Source organism: Phoxinus phoxinus, assembly GCF_949152265.1.
Source record: "Phoxinus phoxinus genome assembly, chromosome: 23".
In the NCBI taxonomy this organism is placed as follows: domain Eukaryota; kingdom Metazoa; phylum Chordata; class Actinopteri; order Cypriniformes; family Leuciscidae; genus Phoxinus; species Phoxinus phoxinus.
This window is the reverse complement of record NC_136898.1, coordinates 2,248,857-2,274,215: the sequence shown is the minus strand read 5'-3', so window position 1 is coordinate 2,274,215 and position 25,359 is coordinate 2,248,857. Positions and strand designations below refer to the sequence as shown.

The following is a 25,359-nucleotide window of genomic DNA, read 5'->3' as shown; positions in this document are numbered from 1 at the left end:
TAGCAGGTCTGGGCAGCCGAGCATCTGCCATCACCTTTAGAAACAAGACAGGAGATTCCTCTTCAGAGAAAGGTGTTGCTAGGCAGACGTTTGTCTGTGTGGGACGAGACCGTGTGACTTTTGCACCATTACGCAAGGATGCACTTTAATAACATTCCTTTTCATAACGACTACTTTGCACGTAATTGGACTGCTCTCAGAGGAACATTTCATTGCTCTTTCATAGCAGATACTGTGTGCTTCATGCTTTTTCTCGGATGTTTCTGTTAGAATAGAAATAGACACAAATGAGATAATTATTGACAAAGAGTGCGAATATAGAGCTGGGACTTTACAGGCAACATAAAATGGTGTTTGCAACACATTTTACTTTATCTGACATCATATTTTTTCATGTTGTTAATATTAATAAATCATATCATTTGGAATGAGGTTTACAGATCAGCTGTGCAAACAATAAGAGGGTTCAATCATTAAAGGGTGCTCACATTTTCTGGCCAATGAATTCCCAAGATTTTTAATGAAAAATCACAAAAATAAATTGAACAAAAAAAATAATAATAATAATTAAACAGCATTTTTAAAATTCCCTTATATTTCCAGGTTTTCCAAAACCATGGGAACACTGGTAAACTGGGTGAATTTAGATTTAACTTTAAAGGTACAATATGCAATATTTTCTGCCGCTAGAGGGCACTACATTCCAAACAACAACAACAACAGCGGCGTAGCTTGATGACGATGTGAAGGAGCGTGGAATCATGGGAACTGTCGTTTTTAACTCCACCGCGGATGTAAATCAGTCAGACGGAATCGAAAAATCATGTTCATGGATGAGGTAAAGTTCTATTTTTATAAATGTTGCGTTTCATGACATGCTTTTATTTCTTTAAAATGAATTAACCGCAAGAAAAGTAAGGTTTAATACTAAATTGGGCAATAAACTAAACACAAACCTAAAGCAATAATACTTTCCTTACATAAACATAACTAGTGTTGTCACGGTACCAAAATTTCAGTATTCGGTACCGATACCTGTGAAAATCCACGGTTCTCGGTACCAATTTCGGTACCAAAGCTAATTTAGATTAAATTTGCATATAAAGTGTATATCAATTTGTTAGATAACATTAGATCAAATGACCTAACAATAGTTATATACACTGAAGCAATTATTCTCCTTGGGGTCATTTAAAAATGTAGCCTAATACATTTTTAAAATAAAAAGTTGTATCTGTTCATGAACAATCAAGTGTTTGTATTAAATAACATTCACAAACATACATTAATGTTGTAAAAATATATTGTTCACTCAATGTGTTGATGTTAGATAAGGCATTAAGTAATGTTAATGAATGGTATCTTATTGTAGTGTTACCAACTAAACAGGAGATAAAACGTGTTTTATTTGACTTGACTGACCTTTTATTTAATCAAAATGCGTTCATATTTAATTTTAAAAGGCCTTTTAAACTAGATACAACCGCACACGATACCTCTTTAGGGGCCGTTCACATATCGCGTTTTATGCGCATGCAAATTCTTTACTTCAAATGTAGGCGCGCGGCTTATAATAGAAGCATCTCAACAGGTCATGATGTGACAAAAACCAGCGGCCTTTCCGTAACAACATGGAAAGCTCGGCCGAACAGCTGATCATAGCTGTACAGGGCGGCTTTTTATTTCATCTCAATGAATATATCTAGTAGTAAAGCTAATGCAAGGGCTAGAAATCAATACATTTTTTGATGATACTTCCTCGTCATCATGGAGAGCGCAGTTTGCACCGCTTTCTCCTTTCCACAAGCGCGCTATGTGAACGGCTCTTTCCTCCTTTCTTGTCAACAAGTGGATTCAGAGCCACCGTAGCAGCGCCGCCGGTCGCCATGTCTCAGTGTGTTTATGAAGAGGACGCAACTGTGCACCTTTCGGACAGCGCGTCAAGAACCGGATTAACCCGATACTTCGGTACCACCGGTACTTAAGAAAAGCTGGTACCGTAACCATTTAATTTTTTTAGTACCGAAATGGTACCGAAGTACCGGGTCTTTTGACAACACTAAACATAACTATTACCGAATGCTACATTTGGAATATATAAAATTGACCCGTACGTTTATGGGACTTGTCTTTGTCGACAGAACCGGCTGCGATTGGTAAAGAATAATTGTGTTCATAACGACTGCACGAAACAAGCTAACGTTTGTAGCTTGATAGACGCTACAACTTCAACTTCCGCATTTGTCCTGGACTCCGCGCAGTACGAGCGGAAACCGAGGGTAACGCGGATATGACGCCATTGACTGGCGACTCCAGCTCACCCCCGCTCGCTTATTCGGTTAAAAACGCAATTTAATTTTCTCAGGATGTAAAAATAGTTGGAAACATTTGGGATATTGTAAGTAATCAACTTAAAGGGCACCTATTATGACATTTAAAATGTTCCTAATGTTGTTTTGGGAGTCCCCAACAACAGTTTTACATGCATGCAATGTCAAAAAACACTTTTGTTTTCGTATAATATGCATTTATTTTGACCTGATTTGCTCACCGACTCCCAAATGATTCGTTCAACGACTCACTTTTCCAAACCCCTCCTTTGCGCGACGCTAATCTGCGTTGATTGGTCAGATGACCCAGCAGTGTTTACAGAGATAATACTTATTGTTTAACACAGAGTACAATGATGCTTTTATCAATTAAATCGTGTTATAATAATTATTATAGTCCACTGCTTTAGTTTGTAGTAAAAAAATTAAAATAAGATAAAGAATTTAATGTTATGTTAGCGAGCATAGCCCAGAGTTCATATTGTAAAAGCACAATCAGTCTTTGTTTGCATTAGCCCGATGCATAAACATAACGTTTTTACAAAAAAAAAAAAAAATGCAGTTACGTTACTACGAGGTATTACTCTATTCTATAGACAACTCCGAAAACAACGACAAACACTTCACATATCTCAATTGCCATTGAAGACCTAGAAGCTAAACGGTGCTTACACAACAAACAAAATAATAATTAAGCATGCTACATAAAACATAAAAGCAACAATTATTAATAACACTTACAGGTTGTGATACGGAGGAGGAAGCTGATGCAAATACACTTGGAACTGAACCTTCCTTCAATATCAGCCGGCTCGCGAATCCAAGTTTGATTGCATTTAAAAAGCAATCGTCTTCAAAATGGCGCGAACAAAGCACAAGGCTCAGACTACACTTCTGTGGTATAGTTGTATATATGAATTGTAGCCACTTAGTCTTCAAATGCTCCTCCTTGGGCAGATGAAAAAAGTTGGCTTTTGAGCCGCACTTCAGAACACAGCGTCTCGTCGCCCTGATGTTTCCCTGCTGGCCTTGGAGCGCAATAAGTGGGCGTATCGTATTCAAATAACTCGACAAGTTGACGTCATCTAGTCAGAGAAAAAGCTTCGGTCTTCTAACGATTCATAAAAATGACTCAGAGTCGACTCTCACTTTTGAAAGACAATAACTTTATATACGGTGCACTTTCATATTTCAAACTTTGCAGGATGTTTTTGTTCACTTAGATCTATGTTACACACTACATGAAAGGTAAATTTCAAAATTCCATAATAGGTGCCCTTTAACAAAATATATAACACTGGCCTTGTGATTTTGGGATATTTGAATGCACAAATATTACATATTGTACCTTTAACGTGCATAAACCATATTTGATTTGGTCTTGTATTATGATTATGATGAAAAATATTTTTTCCAAAAAACTAGTGTGCAATCAATCATCAATGTCAAGTCAAGTCACCTTTATTTATAAAACGCTTTTTACAATACAGATTGTTTCAAAGCAACTTAGATACAGAGGTAACAGGAAAATAATGCAACAAAGATTGTCACAATCCACACTGCTTCAGAGCAGCTTTAGAGAAACTCATGCATTTACTAGGGTCTCCATTCGCTCTTCAGTTAAATCACATTGCTGTCATGGAGAAAGAGTTGAGATTTAAGAGATCTCGTGAACATTTGGCCCATAATTTCCATAATTCAGCAAACCCGCACCTGTTGGTGATTCAGCCACAATCCTTCCTGTCTCTGAACTAATTGGAGTGAGTCTAATGTCATCTCCAGTGTCATTCTGATGTGATTAAACTGGGGGAAGTCAACATGTGCGCTTCTATGAAGAAGAGCAAAAGCACTTACGGAGAGCAGCCAAGCCATTAAAAAGATAATGATGAGAGATTCAATTATGAATGCAATTCCTGGAAGGACAACAGCATTGCAAATCATTCCAAAATCAAGGATGTTACCCAAATCATGGCCTTTCTGCTGTTAAAATATGAAAGAAAAAGTGCACAAACACGCCAATGGGTATACTGAGAGTGTGTGTGACAGAATCAGAGCACAAACAGAAAGGAAACAGAAAGTGATTTTATGTGACATGAAGTGGGAGCTGAACACAGACGAACAGGAGGAGCATCAGACGAACACATAAAAGAATTCTTTGCACATTTTGATACCGCTATAAACTAACAAAACGTTGCAATCCTAGAGGAATTCCTTACGTGTAGACTTAACAAACGGATAAAACACAGAAAAACACAAACCGTGAAGAACCGATGTTTGAATAACGCCAGCAGTGGTTCATCCGCACCGAAGCATAATCATCATAACAAATGAAAGAAGTAATAAGATAATATTACAATCTTTCAGCAGAGCAATAACCAGTTAATAAAATGATTGTGAGTATGAGTATTTGCAGCTCGCAAAGGAATATGCAGTAAACTCAACTTTAATCGACAGCATTTGTTCTCAGGTTCCTTGGTTTACATAATAAGTCTAGTATGGAGGTGTTATTCTTTGATTTGCTATAGATAGATGGAAATGAAAGAAGAAAAGAAAAGGGAAAAAATGTGAATGTGTGTGTATGCTTGTATATATGCATCTGTATTTATGTGAATGCATGGGTTTTTGTGAACTGTAGGCAGATATACGGTGTATGTAAAGATGTGTGTATAAGAGAAGCATCAAATTGTTTTGTATTTAACTAAAGGATAAAAATAGAGAAAGGGGGTAGGACTCGAAAAGTTTGTTATGAACTTCTTCCTACTCCTTTTTTCTAATTTGAATTACTTACAATAATTTTGGAAGATTGTGCTGAGAAGTACATGACCTTATTTAGCTGCTATTTTTATTTTGTATATGTATGCATGTCTGTGAAAGGGTAACAATTTGAACAAAAAACAATTTTCAGACCGGAGGGAATATTTCAAAACACTTTTCTTATGAATTAGACAATCTAGATATGAAGGCAACAACCCCAGAATAGTAATATGCATGGGGACAGGGCCTAAAATGAACACTCACCAAACGCTAAAATGCAAGTAAATGTTGGAATTGACCGTTCGCAAAGACCCGCCCCCTTTAGTTACTGTTGCTATGTCCGACAAGCCACGCCTCTCTCACACCACATGTTCACTGGTAAAAAAAATTACGAAATTTAAACAATAAATACAGTTTTGTGGCTCTTTAATGTGACTGTCAGATCGCTGTGTCGTCTCAGTTAAAGCCGCTCGTGAACCGATCATCTCTTCCTTCTAGTTCATTTATAGCATCAAATAAACATGAATGAACATCAGAAGGAATGTTGTTTTAACCGCGGAAAGACGTCAGTACACTCCGCTTCTCAAGCTCAAATCCTCCATGTTAATCTACTAACTCTCCTGACTGCTTTGTCGGACAAAATTGGCGGATTGCGGATTATGATTGGTCAGTTTGCCTGTCAATCAAACTCCCTGCGAAGGGTCAATTTGACGAGTATATTTACGTTGTAAATCTCAAAATTATGAATTCTAACAATGCAATGTTATGAGAACATGAATGTGAACATGAACAAATGTAGTTTAAGCCTTGCCAATGTTAAGCGCAAGAAGATGCGAAAGTCAACTCAATTCGCAATTCTCTTTACATATTAAGATGGGAAAGGTGAAACTAGTCTATTAATATTGACCATTATCAGTCTGGTAAGCAACGCTTTAATTGACGTGCGCTCACCAATGCTTGTCTGCTAAACAAACACACATGCATGTTCTGGTTCAATATGTCTGTACACGTCCCGCTCTATGTAACGACACAGGCTGACGCTTTAATCTTTGATGAGCTGAGAGCCACCACGAATGGCAGAGCACTCAATCTAACTTGACAACTTGGTGAAATACATTTCCCAAGAGCTCAGGGTGAAATCACAAGCTTTAGCGCTGGATCGGTCACATATCAGCTCCAGCACAACATTAGCAGTCCCTGCACTTACAGACATAAATGTCAGTTTCCCACAGACTTTTGAGGAGCCAAGAGCATGACCTAATGCAGAGAAACAAAATGAAACATAAAAATGTTACCAGCCTTGTGATCTATGTAATAATTCTACAGTGGGTTTTTATTTGCATGTTTCACGAATGCACCATGGTGGTACCTAGGGCTGGGCGATATGGCCAAAAAAAAATATCACGATATTTTTTTTTTATATCAGTCGATATCGATAATTATCGATAAATGTCAAATCTTTATTTATTTCAAGTTTAAAGACAGATTTTTACTCCAACGTGAAAGCTGTGGAAACCAGAGCGTTGTGTTTTTAAACTACTCTTTATTGTCAGAACATATCATGACAAACACTTGCCAAACAGGGGAACATTTCACAAATCCGAGGTAGAACAGCAAACATTTGACATTTTTCCTTAACAAAATAAATATCTTTATTTCAGTAGTAGCCTATTAGCTTGAGTTAGGATGCAGATTTACTTTTATGTTCATTAACAAAAACAGTAACATCTGTTAAAAAAAAGTAACAACATTATTTTTATTTGGTAAAATGTAATATTCTTTAGTTTTATTAAAATTAACCATTGGTCATCCAGCATCATGCATTTAGATCATGATAACCACAGATAAAATGTAACTTTATGGTTTCTATGGTATTTATGAAAACCAGTAGCCTAAATACATTATTAAAAACTGTAATTATATTCCATTAGTCCTTTAATACATTGTCTACATTAATAATATTATACAATTCAATATATATATATCCCACGCACATTTCATGGTGCAGTTAATATTACTAGGCTAACGTTACAGTAATAGTAAATCCGTGGTAAATGATGGGAATGTGTCGACGGAAAAGCTTCTGACTGTATCGTTGCGCTCAGTGTTTCTCCTGTTCGTCAGCGCGGTCTCATCTGCCTTTAAACTGGTTTAAATCACTGAGACATTTGTGTTCCTCGCTGAATTCAAGCGCTCTCACTGGATCTAGTGACCGAGACCGATCAGAGTAAACGCGTCTGCTCGAGTGAGCTCGCGCTCGCGCTGCCGTTTGGACTTTGAGCCGAGCGGATAAACGGTCCGTGTGGCGCGCGCGGTTCAAATGAGATTCGTTCCGCTTTTGGCGCAAAAACATTATCGAACATTTATCGAACTCTTGATATCGTTTTATCGAGAAAAAATATATCGCGATAATTATCGTTATCGTTTTATCGCCCAGCCCTAGTGGTACCTTAATGAACCTTTGTATGTGTACTGTCCTCTCTGATATTTTACATCTGGAAATACCTCCTGACCCTCTTCTTGCTCTTAGGCCCCATCCACACTACTGCGTTTTCGTTTAGAAACGGAGACCTTTTGCTACGTTTGCACCTCCCGTCCAGACTACAACGGCAAAAACGAAGACCTAAAACGGAGAAGTTTAAAAACGCTCCGACCCCGTTTTGCGTTTTGAATCTCCGGAGGGCGTTTTAGTGAAGACGGTCAAAACGGAGGACATTAGAAACGATGACGCAGAGGCTCACGCTCGGCTCTATGATTGGGTGTCATCAGTCATGGCATATCCTTCCCTGATTCGTCAGCCACCCATCACATGACCCGTCCCCGGGAAGAAAACATACAAAACCAGCCTGGACTACATAACGTTAGTGACTGCAACATGGATAACGAATTACAAGCGTTACTGACGTTGATGTCTTTGCTAGCAGCTGTTGTGCAAGTAAATTCTGCATTTTACAATGCTATCACTGTCTACATGCGCCTGTTTACACCGGCACGCGCACGCCCAGTGTTGGTGAATGGTCACGTGATCCGCGTTTTTAGTCGTTTTAATGTGGACGGAGATCCATTCTAATACGCAGCTAAAACGCTGGTGTGGACGGAGATCGTATTCATTTTAATTCTCCGTTTCTAAACTAAAACGCAGTAGTGTGGATGAGGCCTAAGATGACTCTACACTTCAGCTAAATATTAATCAAAAGAGCAGCAGGTGCTGATGCAAAAACACCATCTTAAAACTGTGGATTGAACCATCCACCTCTTCTTCTTCCATCTGGCTTTCTTACTTCAGAAACATTGCCTTGCTAGAGAGCACCACTGCTAAAACCCATGGGGGACAGAACCATTTAAAGCTGGTCAGACTAAATCCTTGACTTCTTAATTTATGGTCAATTTTCAACTTTTCATGGCATTTGTTTGTATATAGTTCATTAAAGCTTTGATATGCGTTTCTGATTCAGCTGCAACTTAATATAAAATAAAAAAATACTTTAATATTATTTAAGTTATTTAACATTTACTTAAGTTATAAAATAATAAAATGTTGATAAAAAAAAAATACCGGCCAACTGGTGATTGACACCGTTTCATTTACTCGCCAACGCCAATTTCAACTCTCATTTGGCGCTTGGCAAGTGTTCATTTTAAGCCCTGTCCTGGGGTTTCTAATTTGAATGCAATCAGCTCTTTAAAGAGCACATATTCCTCACTAATTAGACAGAGGTAGACTCGATGGGACGTTCCTAAACATCTGCAACTGTCTAATTAATCCAGTTAATGTGAAACTGAACAAACCCAGTAAACGTTAAAGAGAGAATATCTAGGAGGAACAGGAGTCTTTTGGGGGATGAAATGTAAATGTTGGGCAAATGTCAAGCCGAGCGCTGCCGTCAGGTTTCAGGCTCTTTGTTAGAAGTTTGGCGAAAGACAGCGATGATGAGTCACATTTAGGGACGTGAATGTATTTAAAAGCTGAAGCGGGACCTGAGGATGCTCATGTTTCACTGATGTACTTTAATCCAGTGTTTTTCCTCACACAGTCTCGGTGGAAAAGTTTTACTGCTAGCTTAGCCTTCCTCTGAGAGATACAATCCCTTCAGGATAGAAATGTCTGTGTGTGTCGAACATCATTATTTTTTACACTTCTCCTCATTTATTCTGACCTTCATTGAACACCGTGACTAAAGCTTAATTTCTCATTGCGCTGCCCGGTGCACCTTCATTATGAAGGGGAGTAAAATTACAGTTGGTGGCAATTGGTAATTCATTCCCTTAATTACATACTTAATGTAAAAATGATATAATAATGCGACAAGACATATGTAAGTCTTGTTTATTTCATGGGCACTTCTATAATGGGCACATCCAGACGTCTTATGTTAATAATTTTGCAACCGAAATGTCGTTTATAAATCGAATCCCTTCAGAGTATAGTGATAAGAAGGGTTTACAGTCCTAATGGTACTAGGCAGAAATGTGTCTTCGGGTTTGTGTACCATCGGTTATAAGACGAAACCATTCAGTGGCGAGGATCAGAGGGCACCAGAAGTCGTTAAAATAAAGTGCAGTAATTGCCTTCTTGTTTATCTAACAAATGAGCCCTGATATGTTCTGAGCGCAGTGACTTCGGGGCATTTCTACAGAGAGAACGACAAAGCAATTTGTTAGCACTATAATGGGACTCCATTGAGGCTTTCTCTGGGAACCTTTGCAATCTGGTTTTTACAGATAATGGACAAGTGTCATTTTTATTAAAAACTAAAGATATGCATTAATAAGATTGATTACAATTGTTTCCGCTGTCTTTATCGCTGAAGAATATGAAATTTGTAAGGTTTAGCACAAAAATTGGTACATACAAAAACTGAATACAAATAAAAAAATATATACAACATTTTCAGAGGTTAAAAAAAAAGGCAAAATGAAGAAACATGTAAATAGACTTTATGCACAGCTGCACTACTTCCTGAACTTTACCCAGCTCCTTTGTTTCCTGGCTGCCATTATTGGACAAACTGATTAATCCAGGTGTGCCTGACCAACAACAATAATCAGACACACCTGTATTAATCAGTTTGTCCAATAATGGCAGACAGGAAACAAAGGAGCTGGCTAAAGTTCAGGAAGTAGTGCAGCTGTGCATAAAGTCCATTGAACATGACAAAATACAGTAGTGGACCGAAGTGATGTCCAGACTAGGACTTCATGCCAATCAACAAATTAAATTATTTTATTTGTGATAAATCAATTAAACATGACAAATTGTGCAGATATAGTTTTTGACCAGGCTGTTATACGAGAGAGAAAAATGCACATGCAAATACCAAAAAAATATTAATAACTGATTATGTTATGGTCAATATGAGCTTTCTGTATTTCTATGCATTTTTTCCATAGTAAAATAAAGCCTGTAGCTGTAGTTTGCCTTATTTGACAAATCATTTTGTCAGATAAATACCTAAACCAGGTTTAGTATTTTGTTCTTTCCTCATATTTAAAATATTTCAAAAATATTTTCCTCATATTTTGATGGTTTAATCGAACTTGTTTAGAGGGGATATTCGTTTATTTACAAACCTACATCACTTTTGGCCACTACTAAAAAGAAAAAACATTATTAGTATGAATAACTTGCTGAAAACTCACCAAACGTTTTATATTTTACATCCAACATGTTCAACATTATATATATATATTTTTTTTTTTATCTGAGTGCAATGCTAAAGATATTTTATGCTGTTCCAATGGAGCATAAACCTCCCTTTAATGTAGAATTTTAATTCTTATTTTTGTAACACCCATTCTGGACTGCCAGTAACACACACACACCACACACACACACTCACTCTCTCACACACTCACTCACTCTCTCACACACTCACTCACTCTCTCACTCACTCTCTCACACACTCACTCACTCTCTCACTCACTCACTCTCTCTCTCACACACTCACTCACTCTCTCACACACTCACTCACTCTCACACTCACTCACTCTCTCTCTCACACACTCACTCACTCTCTCACACACTCACTCACTCTCACACTCACTCACTCTCTCTCTCACACACTCACTCACTCACTCTCTCTCTCACACACTCACTCACTCTCTCACACACTCACTCACTCTCTCACACACTCACTCACTCTCTCACACACTCACTCTCTCTCACACTCACTCACTCTCTCTCTCACACACTCACTCACTCTCTCACTCACTCACTCTCTCTCTCACACACTCACTCACTCTCTCACACACTCACTCTCTCTCTCACACACTCACTCACTCTCTCACACACTCACTCACTCTCACACTCACTCACTCACTCTCTCACTCACTCACTCTCTCTCTCACACACACTCACTCTCTCACACACTCACTCTCTCTCACTCACTCACTCACTCACTCACTCACTCACACACACACACACACACACACACTCTCTCTCTCTCTCTCACACACACACTCTTACACTCACTCACTCACACACAGGTCGGTTCTCAGCACCCACTCTCTCTGTACTGACCCACCTTAAAAATACACCAAAGACACACGCTCATTTACTCTCATTTACATTCAACTATTGTTCCTCAGGCCATGTAGCAATCAGTGTTAATGAGAAAATTGAGTTGGAACTAATGAAAGACACCCTTTGAGAAATCAAGATGATCTGACAAAGATGAACAAGAGGGTACAAAATTAACACTCACCAGGAGCCAAAGGCTAGTAAAAATTGGCTTTGGGAAGAAAAAAAAAACACAGAACTACTGGCCACTGGACAATATGACTGAATGAATTGCAACTAAACAAAGAAATTCAGAACAGTATTTTTTAGAAACTAGAAAAAATTCTCCAAACACTTCAAACCCTTACGTATAAATGACTGGGTTGGAAGAACACTTAATTTTCCCAGGCTGTCAAGACCGAGCATAGATGTAATGGCCAATCAAATGAGTTTAAATTAGATTAGTTTATAGGCTTATCGGAAAACAACAACCGATTATTACACGTCTGATCTTTGGCACATCACCCAACACTCATAACAAGCTGTAGAAGAAAAGCGAAGAAACAATTAATAATGTAATTTAGAAACATACTTAAGACTATTTTGAATGTGTTGCCCACAAGAATATGGCGCTATACCCATAAGCCGATCCAAATGCGCTGAACTATGTAGAATCTCATATGGTTCAGCGCATTTGGATCGGTGGTTCGTAGATCGATTGATAGAGTCTGTTTTTCAAAGATGGCTTCTGCTTGTATACGTGAAGTTGACTGTATGTATAAAATATCTTCTTATTAAACTGTCTGGACACTGTCAAAGTTCTCAATGCTTCGGTTTGCATGTAGGGACCCTCATTATGCTACCGTGTTAATGTGGGGCTATTTTGAGCCTTGTTAGTGGTATTAACAAGCGATTTTTATTTGTCATTACTCCATGCCCCATATACTAGCGTTATACTAGCGTTATAGGCTAAACTGTTTTTAGAGATAAAACTATTTACATTTGATAATCATGAAAACAAATCTCAGATAACGGTTGACTAGGTAACAATGTGTAATTAGACCAAAGGTTAATTTTGCGCTGGAGTTCTCCTTTAATATCTTTGGTCAAATTAAGCTGTAAAAAAAATAGTTTATCCCTTTAAATGCAATGGATTTTGAAAGATATCTACAAAAATACGGGCAAAAAACTTTAAAAGCTATTTTCTCAGGTTTCCAGTTGGAAAAATAGGGCAGACGACCATAATTCAAATGTGCATATCTTTAAAACCATTCAAGGTATGAATGGTACTTTGACTAGGATATCATTTGAAAGCTTATGATCTCCTCTTTCCATTGATATCAAAATCTCAATTTTGAAATTTGGGTCACTGTGACTTATTCTGCTGGGTCAGGTCACATATGATGATTTGCTGGTTAGGAAACATTTATAATTATTATCAATGTTGAAAAGAGTTCATATTTTTGATTCATTTAATTCATTTGATGTTTCAAAAGAACAGCATTTTAGTTTTTAAACATAAATCTTTTAGTAACATTATAAATGTTGGCAATAAAAACTGTAAAACTGTCACTTTTGATCAATTTAATGCATCCTTGCTGAATAAAAGAATAATTTTTTTCTTTTTTAAATCGTACTCACCCTAAACTTTTGAACAGTAGTGTATACTTGAGAGGCAACAAGTTCATTTTGAACACTGTCATTAACTAAGAATCTATAATTTCATCATCAGCTTTACTTCCTGATGGATAGTCGCTGAAAAATACAATGTGTTTTCTGTCAGGGAAGTGTAACATGCATTAGCTGCCATCCAGCTCCTGTACACAAGACAAACAGATGGTGTTACTGAAAGTCATCCATCTTACACTGCAACCACAACCTCTGTACAAAAGGATGAAATCGTTCAGAAAAAAAGTGACATTAGACAATAATGATATAAAATAATAACGAACACAACTATGACAGCACCATCACACCAAACAAAAGCCAACCAGTGAAGAGAATCAAGCAAAAACCCATACACTGTGTGCCAAAACAATAGCACTCAATTATTTAAAATACTTCCAGCATCCATCTTCTTTTTGTGGTTTGAGGCAAGCATTCAGCGGTGTATTGATTTCCCAAAAGATCTAGAAGTCAGGCTACATTCAGAGGAATACAAAGCAGGTCTCTGAGGATTGTTCAGAAGTGCATTTGCTTGCTTAAAGGGGATCTCTAATGCCATTTCATGCATTCTGACTAATATACACGGTTAAAGGGTTAGATTATCATGCTAAACATGGCCAAATTTTAAAAAACGTCCAAATTTTCAACAACACGTTTTATTTAAACAACACGATTCATTTAAACACGATTGAGAAATATGAAAGAAAATGGTCTTTAAGGTCAGCTGTATGTCTAAATGATATGTGAAAATGATAACTGCGTCGGGCTGAAGCTAGCAGGAGAACACTCGCGCCTGGCGCTGCATTGCGCCGGGTGTATAATAGAGCCCCATATAGGGCTGGGTATTGTTCAAAAATTTTCGATCCGGTGCCAATTTCGATACCTCAGTTTCGATACCGGTTCCTAACGATACTTTTTTCGATACCAATTTTATGAAATCCATTTTAACAAGATTACATAACACATTTTTAAATCTTATTTGAATATATTTCAAAATGTAATTTATTCCTGTGATGTTAAAGCTGAATTTTCAAAATCATTACTTCAGTGTCACATGACCCTTCAGAAATATGATAACAGTTTGCTGCTTAATATTTTGGAAACTATGATACATTTTTTTCATGATTCTTTGATGAATAAAAAAATCAAAAGAAAAGCATTTATTTAAAAACTAAATATTTTGTAACATTACACATGTTTTAATGTCACCTTTGATAACTTTAATGCATCCTTACTGAAAATAAATTCTGACTAACCAACACATTTTTGAACGGCTGTGTACATTCAGTAGGTTATTATTTATTGCAATAAACACTGCAGAGTGATCAACAAGGTATCTCTTCATTTACCAGTCGAAGACGGAGCAACTTTCTGCTCTTATGTTGACTCCGTGCACTATAAAGGTCTTCATCATGTTTGTCGTGGTACCGGTCTTTGCAGCAATTATTTTACCGCAAATACTGCATCGCACGCCGTTGGCATCGAGCCTGGAGAAATCTACCCACACTTTTGATCGACTTTTCCACATCTTTAAGGTATTATGTGTGTGTGCTCGCGTCTCATATGAATATGTGCGCGGAGAGTTTGTGTGTGTGTGTGCTCGCGTCTCATATAAGTATGCGCGTCGAGAGTTTGTGCGTGCGCGCGCGCGTCTCATACGAGTATGCGCGCGTCTCATACGAGTATGTGCGCGGAGAGTTCCGCGCGTTTAGTGTGAATAGAGTTTGCGTGTATGTGCGTGAGCGACTTAATGTGTGTCGTTGTGCATTTCATATGTATTTGTTTGAGCGCTGATGATGACGAGTTAACTCCTTAGGTATCGAAATATGGAACCGAACAGCATGTCATTTTTCGATACTCGATAGTATCGAGGCAATTCGATCGGTACCTAAAAGTATCGAGACTCGGTACCCAGCCCTAGCCCCATAAGTGTCCATTCGTTTATTCTAAAACCACTTCGTTTTCACCACAAACTAAAGACTCTTCAGAGATATGAAGGATCCAATACTACTCTATAGGTACTCGAGATTAACATGAGATTGGCGGAAACTGTTATGTGCCCTTTAAGAATACCACCCTACTAATGGCATACACCCAGAACGAGTTTTATTCAAGCGTGTTGCTGTTGATACAGTCAGTCGTGCTTTCAATTAGCACTTGAGAAGGTAGTAGCACCACTTGAGTAGTGTGAAGAGTCTAGAAACTCCCACTTTTACAAGAGCATCAGCAGTCTCTCGACTCCAAGATGACTAACATAAAAAAAAAAGAGAAAGCAAGGTTTATTTTTCCTCTCAGCTCCAGCTGGACTCTTCATTACAATGCGACACTGACCATGTCAAAGCTACAGCCTGTATGTTTGGTTTGTTCTTTTAAATTAGCTGTCTGTGAAGAGATTTAAGAGGACAGACCTCCCTAAAGCAGCTTCACACGACTTGAAGTATCATTCAAGTGCCCAAAATCTCTCAAGCCTGAATAATAATATCTGGTCCTTCCCATCATGCACAGCAAGTCTGCTCTCAAATTATAAGTTTGGCCCTGGGATGCAGATCTTCAATGATTTATTATGCTGTCAAAATCCATCAGTTGTCTCCAGCTCAACATATTACTGGAGGAAATTATTCTGGTGTAATGCGAGCCAACCTCATACTGCAAAATGTAAGAGGCGCAGACACACAGATGATGCTCAGGTGGTGAAATGGGTCATTATTTCAGTACGGGTATAACAAAACAATAGTGTTAATGACAGCAAAGCCATCCTCACCTGCCAACAAAAATGCCATCTTGCTATGTCAAGACAACTGTTGCCTTCTCCCTCTGTTTGCATTAGAGCTGTCGAAAAGCTACATTCGAATCTCTTTTTTAAATATTAGCGAAATTCGAATTATATAGGTTACGAGGAAAAAGTACTGTATTGTCTCCTATGCCCACAAGAGGGCGCAAGCGAGCGCAAAAAGCAAACATAAACCAAATCAAGCATCGCATCTTTTATTAAAATGAAATGACATTCACTTTTTGAAGTGCATTCACTTTTAAATCAATTGTTCTTAATTAAATGATAATTTGCTTAATGTGCATGCAAGGGAAATTAGGTTACAATCGTGCATAAAGTGTGTTAGTGCATCAGAACCTGAGAAAACACTTCAACAGACGCGTAATGAACTACATGAACACTAAATAGCAAACTGGCATTCAGAAACACTCACTTCTACTCACTACATCTACATATAGTTCATCAGAAACACCAGATGCTCGGGTTGATCTGAGCGAGTGCAGAGCGCTTTCTGCTGACAGTGTTTCCAGCGGATGAACACACACGCTCGGCTCTGGCCGATGTGCAGGTTTGCTTAAGTGTGTTGTTGCACGAATTTTTCCCACGAACTGAGAGGGTTTTCGTCAGCAAGAAGCCTTTTCCTGACATTTTTCAAATTAGCAACGCAGCCGCAGCGCTGTATACTGGATAAGCTAACAAAAACAAACCGCGTCACGTGATCATCGTGTCTCGTGCGCCTCTTGACACACCAAAAATTCGATTGCACGGTTTTTGCATTCGAACGTGCAGTTAAAAAAAAAAAAAAAAAAAAAATCAACAAACATTTGAAATTCGAATTTTTATTTGACAGTTTGCATCACTTTTATTCTCTACAAAGAACTAACTATACAGCATCTTCAAGATCAATGAAGTAACACTTGTAAACATTCCCTTTCCCTCCATAAATCCAAAGAGAGGCTGGGTTAAGTTAAAGCGTGTAGGGATGTAAAGCTAGTTACAGTGACCAGGATATTTCCCTCGAGAATCTCCCAGCGCTCTGGTCAATAAGCTGACAGATAGCCTACGGGCTCAATAGCTTGTGTGTCAGCGTCCATCGCAAGGGTCATGCATTTAAAACTTGCTCAAGTAATATTAGGCGAGCAAAATAATTCAATTCAGCAAAAATGGGAACTTCGACCGGGAATTAACAGCATGGATTATAGGGGTGTGCCAAAAAAATCGATTCACAGAAGAATCTAGATTCTCATTGGCAACGATTCAGAATCGATCTGAAATGTCCAAGAATCGATTTAATAAATAAATAAAATCAGCTGGCTGTTCGCCTCCATTTTTGAAACGGGACGTGAGCGGCAAATCACTAAAACAAAAAGGAAGCAAATGGATGAGAGGGAGATCTTTCGTTCCTACCATTTGCATGTGTTTTAAGTCCTGTCCGTTGAACAGGGCGCGCTTGACAGGGCATGAGAACGAGCAGAGAGAGAGAGCCGGCCGCGCGCGCGCACTCACCCGAGCGCTGTCTGCTCTCTCTCTCCGGCCGCGCATATTAATCAAAATCAATTAATACGATGGTGTCGGGAAAAAAACTCTCCAGTGATGAAATGGTTTCTGTGTTGACAAATCTTGTGCGATATCCTAAACTGCCGAATGCATTGCTTGTTTTTTCTGTTTACATTTCATTGTGAATGCTGCTACGTCAGAGCGGCCAAAGCGTCAACAAGATTCCCCGTACTTTTTGACAAGCGTCCTTGACAGGGCGGCCATAGCTTTTTTGCAGCTCAAGTCGGCGGCGGTGTGAACGTACAGTAAGCCGCCAGCTGCAGACCAACGCACACTGCAGTGCTTCACGAAACTCCCTGCCAACTCCGAGAGGGCAAAAAAAAAAAAACTCGGTCTATCGCTGCTTCATCGCCAGGTAGCTTAGGGGTAGGACTATTATTCATTTTGAAAGAAGCACTTTATTTTCATAACTTGTTATTCTTTAAGTTACTGAGTCTGACTGAGAAATATAGATGTTTTTTTGTCTTCACCGGTTGTGTTCTACATGATATTTGTGGTAAACTGCATCTATTTTCAACCATTTTGTATTATGAAGAAGCACTTTTGTTTTGTTCCAACTTATTTTATAGCTAGATAGTAATGAGTAGCAATTGAGAACATGTTTTTGATAAAAGGCACTTCCCTGAGAATTGAACTTAATAAATGTGAAAAAGACACTTTAAAGTCTCCGTTTGTCATTCTGTATAGCAAAGCAGATGAGAGTAGATCATGATCAGAAACCCGATTAGAAATCATTATGGATAAAATCGAATCGAATCGTTTTGAATCGAAAATCTTTTTGAATCGAAAATCGATTTTGAATCGAATCGTGGCCTCAAGAATCGGAATCGAATCGAATCGTGAGATGGTAAAAGATTCCCACCCCTAATGGATTACCAGCTAGCCCGGGGCCGGTGCAAGAGTGTTTTGTGTTGCAAATTCTGGTGATTAGTCACCAAGACAATGTCTTTTAACTGTCTAAAATAGATTTGCAATTTGTAAAAATGACTTGTGATCATCTTGAAAATTCAGACTACAATTTTTTTTAAAGGATTAGCCTAGTTCACGGATTAGTTTTTACTGAAAATTTACTCACCCCGATGTCATCCAAGATGTCTATGTCTTTCTTTCTTCAGTCGAAATTTTTTTTCGTTTTTTTAGGAAAACATTACAGGATTTTTCTACACAGAATGGACTTCAATGGCAACCATCAATCCCAATGTTCAAAAGAAGGATCAAATGTCCGTCTCCGTGCAGCTTCAAAGTCTCCACACGATCCAGTCGAGAAATAAGGGTCTTATCCAGACAAACCATCGGCCATTTTCTAAAAATAAATTTAAATTGATATACTTTTTAACCACAATTGTGCTGATCTACGATGCGCCGCGCATTACGTCATCACGTTGGAAAGGTCACGAAAAAAAAAACATTTAAACAAAGTTTTGTCGGACGATTTTGAAGTTGGAGGAGAAAATGAGATTAAGTTTTTCGCCCTTCCCTACTTTTCTGACCCGGAGTACACAGACAAATAACTTGGATAGATGACGTGAACGTGACCTTTCCAACGTGATGACGTAATGCGTCGCAGACCAGCACAAGACAAACTATTGTGGTTAAAAAGTATTCAATTGTTTTGTTTTGTTTTTAAAATGACTGATGGTTTCGCTGGATAAGACTCTTATTTCTCGACTGGGATCGTGTCAAAACTTTGAAGCTGCATTGAGACGGACATTTGATCCTTCTTTTGAACATTGGGAGAGATGATGATGGTTGCCATTGAAGTCCATTCTGTGGAGAAAAATCCTGGAATGTTTTCCTCAAAAACCTAAATTTCTTTTCGACTGAAGAAAGAAAGACATGAACATCATGTCATCGGGTAAATTATCAGCAAAAATTGTTTTAAAGTGAACTAATCCTTTAATAATAATATTGTAATATATTTGTAATTATTTAACATTATTTGTTTACTAAAATGTATATATATATACATTTTCAAATTACATGTAATATATACGTAGGGATGCCCTTGACTAAAGATTTTCTAGTTGACGTTCATTTAAGCGATTAGTCGACTAATTGTACGTGTATATTAATAAGCCACTTCTAGTCGACTAACAATTAATTCAATATTAGGGGGCAGCCCTAGCAATATATAAAAATGCATTGGTAAAAATAAAAATTGATTAAGATGGCATTTTGTGGTTAAAGTGAGGAATGAGAAATCATTGACAGGGCAATTCAAAATTTGAACTACAGTAACAAAACAATAAACCTTGACTTTTAGGAAGTGGACCAACCAAATAGAAAATGACAGTATTGTACAACCTCAGCTTCTTTAACACATTCCTTGCTGGAATTTCTCACCAGCGACATTCCAGTAGATGGACACAAGTAAATTATCCAGAGTTTGGGTAGAAACACAGCTGCAAATTAGACAACTATTCACATGGACACCTCTATAGTATAGACCCTGTGGTTGGACCTGCCCTTGACTCTGATGAGACATAATGTTGTTACACAATACTCATAAATCTGATAATGTTTCATTTTATAGCTAGAAAGTAATCTAAGCGCCTGGGTGCACCGGTCACAGGGTCGTTCACCATAATGAGGATGACAACTCGAGCATACGAATCTGAAACCCCCCTAAAAACAACCATGTCTATCTGACAAACAACCCCAGCACAATGAAAAACTGAGTGCCACTATGGTTGAAGCTCGTTTAATTAGACTAAGTGCACTTTCTAATGCATAGTAATGACCTTTTAACTCCTGAGAATTACTGACTTTTGACAGCAATTATCCTCCAGAAAGGAAGTGTATTTGAATAATGGTTTAACATACATGACACAAATCTGACCAAACTGTACAAAATTCAGACCAATGGGAGACAGATGCGTTCTGTCCAGATGACAGGGAACGTTCTTAGAACTTTGGCTAACATTCTGTCAAGGTTCTCTAGAGTTCTTAATAGAATGTTCAGAGTTATCCAGTCTTTAAAAATTGTATCATAAACATACACAACATTACAGAAAAAAAAAAACATTTAATGAAGGATTTTAGTTTGGGTGATCGTCTAATGTTTTTTAAACGTTACTACTTGTTTCAGAACGCATTCAAAAGTAACATTCCCATAATTTTTCCAAAATTATACATTTGAATGTTCCATTTACATTCGCATAACCCAAAGAAATTTTCAAAAACTGGGCGTTTTTGCATTTTCAGAGAACATTAAGAAATAATGTTTTCAAAACATGGTTTAGCTCATCCAAAAATGAAAATTCTTTCATCATTTACTCACCCTCATATCGTTCCAACCCCGTAAGATATGCGTTCATCTTTGGACCACAAACGAAGATCTTTTTGATGAAATCTGAGAGCTTTTTGTCCCTCCATTGACAGTCTACACAACTACCATTTTCAAGCTCCAGAAAGGTAGTAAAGACATCATTAAACTAATCCATGTGACACTCCAGTGATGTAACCGCAATTTTATGAAGCGACACAAAAAAAGACAACTTTATTTACAAAATATTAATCTCCAAAACGCGTTCACGAGAGAACCACGACGCATGCGTGTTGTGCTGACGAGAGAGCAGACGTTGCGTGAACGTGTTTTGGAGATTAATATTTTGTAAATAAAGTGGTAAATTATGTTTTTTATTGCACAAACAAAGCACTCGTGTCGCTTCATAAAACTGAGGTTAAATCACTAGTCACATGGATTACTTTAATGGTGTCTTTACTACCTTTCTGGAGCTTAAATAACCCCTGAAATAATTTTTTTTAGCTTTTAGGGCGCTTTCACACTTGGTTCAATTGCCTGTCCCGAACCCGAGTTTGAGATATAGCTAAGGATTCAAAACTTACAGTCTCCCACTTCCGCTAAAATGTATCACGGATTTTTATGACATCACCACGGACTTCAGCTTCTCATCACATCTTCTGTCCAATCAAAACCTCTATAGAATCTAAAGCGGCCCGCCCCTTATGTTATAAACTTCACCCTTGCCAAAGCGACCGTTGCCACGTCACGGAACAATACGTGTTGTTCGGTTGCTCAAACGCTCGAGTTTTATTCCGTTTTCCAACTGTACGTTGGTTAAGAATGAAATGGCTAGAATTTATTCACAGTTCACACCGCTATTGAATCTAACGTTAGCCTGGCTCCGCCCTCCTACGTACTTCCGCTCAATTTTCATTTCCCTTCAGTACTACGTCTGGGATTGTGGGGTTTTCTCCCGGTAAAAACGGTCCAATCAGAGAACAGAGGGAGTGGCTGAGAACGATGACGTTGAGGTCGTGCGCTAGTTTGAGTCGTCATACGTCACGACCAAACGTTAGCGATTGGTTATGGCAGATCCAGATTGGCTCTGGGCAGATCCAATAGTTTTAAACTTCAACAGAGTACCCGCCTACAAGGAAGTGACTGCTTGTCAATGGAGAGAGGCCAGACTCGTTGTACAAATGAAATGTAGGAGCGTTTGGTAGAACCAGGCTAATCTAACGTATCATCAGCGCTCGGATTCGCTTCCATGGTGCTGTTAATGTCAAGTACGACTTGCAGTATGTGAGTTAAACTAAACGCTATTGACTATTTGAAAAGGGGGAGGGGCCATTCAATATGTCCCGCCTTAGCTTCCTGTTTCAGTGGAAATTACGTCAACGCATCATACAAAACCGTGCGTTTCAAGGCACTTCAGTGGGACTTTAAAAGTGGTAGTTGCGTAGACTGTCAATGGAGGGACTGAAAGCTCTCAGATTCAGATCTATCCTTCTGGATTAGCGCAACTCAGTCCTAACAATGATCTCTCTAGGCTGTACTCAGGGAATGAAACCCAACACTGGCATTACTCCTTATAAGCAATATATTGGGAGATGAGGGCAACCCGCCCAGAAAGCCCACAGGACAAAGTGTTCTCTGTATTTAAGAGTAAAAAATCCACCTCTGCTCGACCCCCACTGTGTTCATCAAGATATGTTCAGTTTGAAACCAACTCCAGAGACAAAAACCTCTCAAGTCAGCAATACCGTGTAATCAGTGACAGAAAATCAAGAAATGGCAAAGGAGTAGGCAGTTAACACTTGCCGTGCCCTGGCACATTACTGTTTTTCTTTGTCCGTGAATGGGAATGAGAGGACATGGTTAGAGGTTAGGTGAGAAAGACACTTCGGCACATTAATTATGTTTGTAAGTGGAGAAGTCTGTCCTCCTGAGGACAATTCAAGGTGGAACAACAACTATGATTAATGATCAGCAAAACAGAACTGTGCCACACAGCAAAACTCTGAGACTGTCAATGACGACTGGCATCAGCGTAATCTAGCCTACATTTCCCTATTGATCGCTGTAGTATAATAAATTACACCGTTTACACTGCCAAATAACTTAAGGCTTGAAGCTATAGTAATGGTTACTAATATTATGAATCAAATATTCATAATGCATATTATGTTTTTATTGTTGTAGTTTAAGGATCTTTTTAACTAGTATTGTGCAAAACATTAATTATCATTAATAACGTTATCAACTAAAATTTATTTTTTTAAATGATATAACAATACATGTCAAACTCTGGTAAACGAACACATTTGAACTGATAAATGCATAAATGCCAATAAGCTCTATTTGACACACTCGTTACAAGCGTTAGATAATTCTACCTAAAAGCACATTAATATGCGCTGGTTCCGCTCAAACAATATTCATATTGTACATAATTAGACAAATTATCCATGGCTACTGTACATCTGATTATACTGGCATAAAACCCATATAAACCCTAAATGCCACGCAAACTGTATTGCATTCCGGCATTATAGTGCATAGTCATCTAATAGAATAAATAAACAGACCAAAGGACGAGTTAGCATTGATCAAATAGGTTACGTTTACTAATATTTGCACAATTGAAAAACGTCGCAAATCCCTGAAAGAATTCGAAGAACTTTAAAAATTATAATACGATTAAAAAAAAAATATGGCTATTGTTTTCAATTAGAAATTAAATATGTTAAATGTGTACTCTAATTAGTAGGCTACAATAATTAAATTATTATATAAATCAAAACAATTCCCGGCATGAAGAATCGCGTGCGTAACAAAGAAACTATACGCGCGCTGAGACACCATCACTTTCATTCAAGTCCTTTGACTTTCAAGTTCATTCGGTTCATTCTGAGGCAAAAAAAATAAAATCTTCCAGAGATGAACTGATCTGAACAAAGAAAGTGCACTTCACAAAAGCCTGTTCACACACCCATCTATCCCTCATAAAGATCTTACCGTCTAAATCCCTGAAAAGACGACGGCCACGACATCCGTGATTTCTTCAGACCCGGTCGGTGACCCGTATCCACCGCGTAGGTTCGGTCCATTTTCCCCGGTGCTTTCAGGTAAGCTATGTGTCGATGTGTGTGAGAATATCCCGCTGTCTCCCCCTCTCTCGCTCGCTCTCTCTTCACTCACTGATGTGTACTGAGAGTTTCTGCGCTAGAGACTAGAGGCTGCTGCCTCCGCAAATGTTTAGGAGGAGCGCGCGCATCATCTCCACACTGATACTGCCGGTCACTTTCCCGCTCAGCAGGAGCGACCGTTATTTTAAACCGTCACTGACTCTGAGGAAAAGCGACTCGGGATAAGACGCCTCTAATATTTAGCACGTAATCTTCATAACAAGATGAAGAACTTTTAATGATGTAAAATAATTCATAGAAAGCACATCTTGTCAGGCAAATATACTGTAATTAACCATTATTAAATCTCAAACTGACTGGCAGACAGAATCTATATCAAGTAGCCTTGGCTATATCGAAGTAGCCTAGCCTTGGCTATATTGAAGTAAAGTCATCACTACAACTATCATACTTTGTTAATTTAAGGAATATTTTTAGCAATAAAAAAACAGGAAACTGTTTAAAATACCCATTTGTAGCTTTTGTGTTTATTAGCATGGGGTTTGATATCCTGTAGTTTACTCCTAAAAGTTGAAAAATATATTTAAGAAAAATGTAGCAATCAGCTATCAAAACTTAAAATTTTGCGAATGACTTCCCCGGATTTAACTTGCTGAGATAACTCAAATATCCAAAGTTATCACTTCATACAGCTTCACATTTCAAATTTATTAAACTTAAAAGGCAGCAAAAACCCTTACTTTTTTTTTCATGTACACAGATTAAAAATGTAAAACCAAAAAAAAAAATTTTGTTGACTCATCTCCACTCAATAATTAAGGATTTTTTATCCAACAAAATGGTTTCTAAAATGAGAACATTTGCTCTTAAATTATAGAGTGGTGCAGGGATGATGTAAATTTGTAGACCACCCCGGAACAAATACAAATACCAATAGGATTTTCCCATAGGCTTTTGGATTATCACAAAAAAGCTCTGTGATTAACAAAAGTGTATAATATTTAGGCTACATGTTTTACATGTTTTCACAAATAATCACAACTTTTATGAATTTTAAAGCTTAAACGCAATCGCCAGAAGTAAAATGCTAAAAGTAGGCTAACTAAACCACTAACTATCTATAAACTAACTAAACCACAGTCACCCTTGTCTCATTTAGTATATGCGGTTCTATGAATATGCAAATGTGCCCCGCCTCCACTCACTCACATCAGCTCAGAGATCCACTCGTTGATCTGATTGGTTACAAGGTAGTGTGTGACGTCAGAAACACCAGCGATTTCAAACCGTGTTTTTGAGACTGTCTTTGGTTCACTGCAGTTTTAAGCAGAAAATACTCAGCGATGGTGTCAACTTATGAACTTACACATGGTTTGTCTTAAAGCAGA

The 25,359-nt window shown here is 38.0% G+C and overlaps 1 protein-coding gene across 3 annotated transcripts in view; it reads right to left on the bottom strand.

Moving 5' to 3' along the window:
- Positions 1-25,359, bottom strand: part of LOC306991857 (3',5'-cyclic-AMP phosphodiesterase 4D-like) — a 278,174-nt gene that overhangs the window by 181,863 nt on the left and 70,952 nt on the right. For 2 of the 3 annotated variants that reach the window (XM_079600085.1, XM_079600089.1), the window contains exon 1: positions 23,841-23,947. The exons of the other annotated variant lie outside the window; for it this stretch is intronic. In XM_079600085.1, coding sequence (XP_079456211.1) covers positions 23,841-23,932 — 92 coding nt within the window. In that variant the 5' untranslated portion in view covers positions 23,933-23,947. Of the gene's footprint in view, positions 1-23,840; positions 23,948-25,359 lie in introns of those variants that run through there. 3 annotated transcript variants of the gene reach the window in all.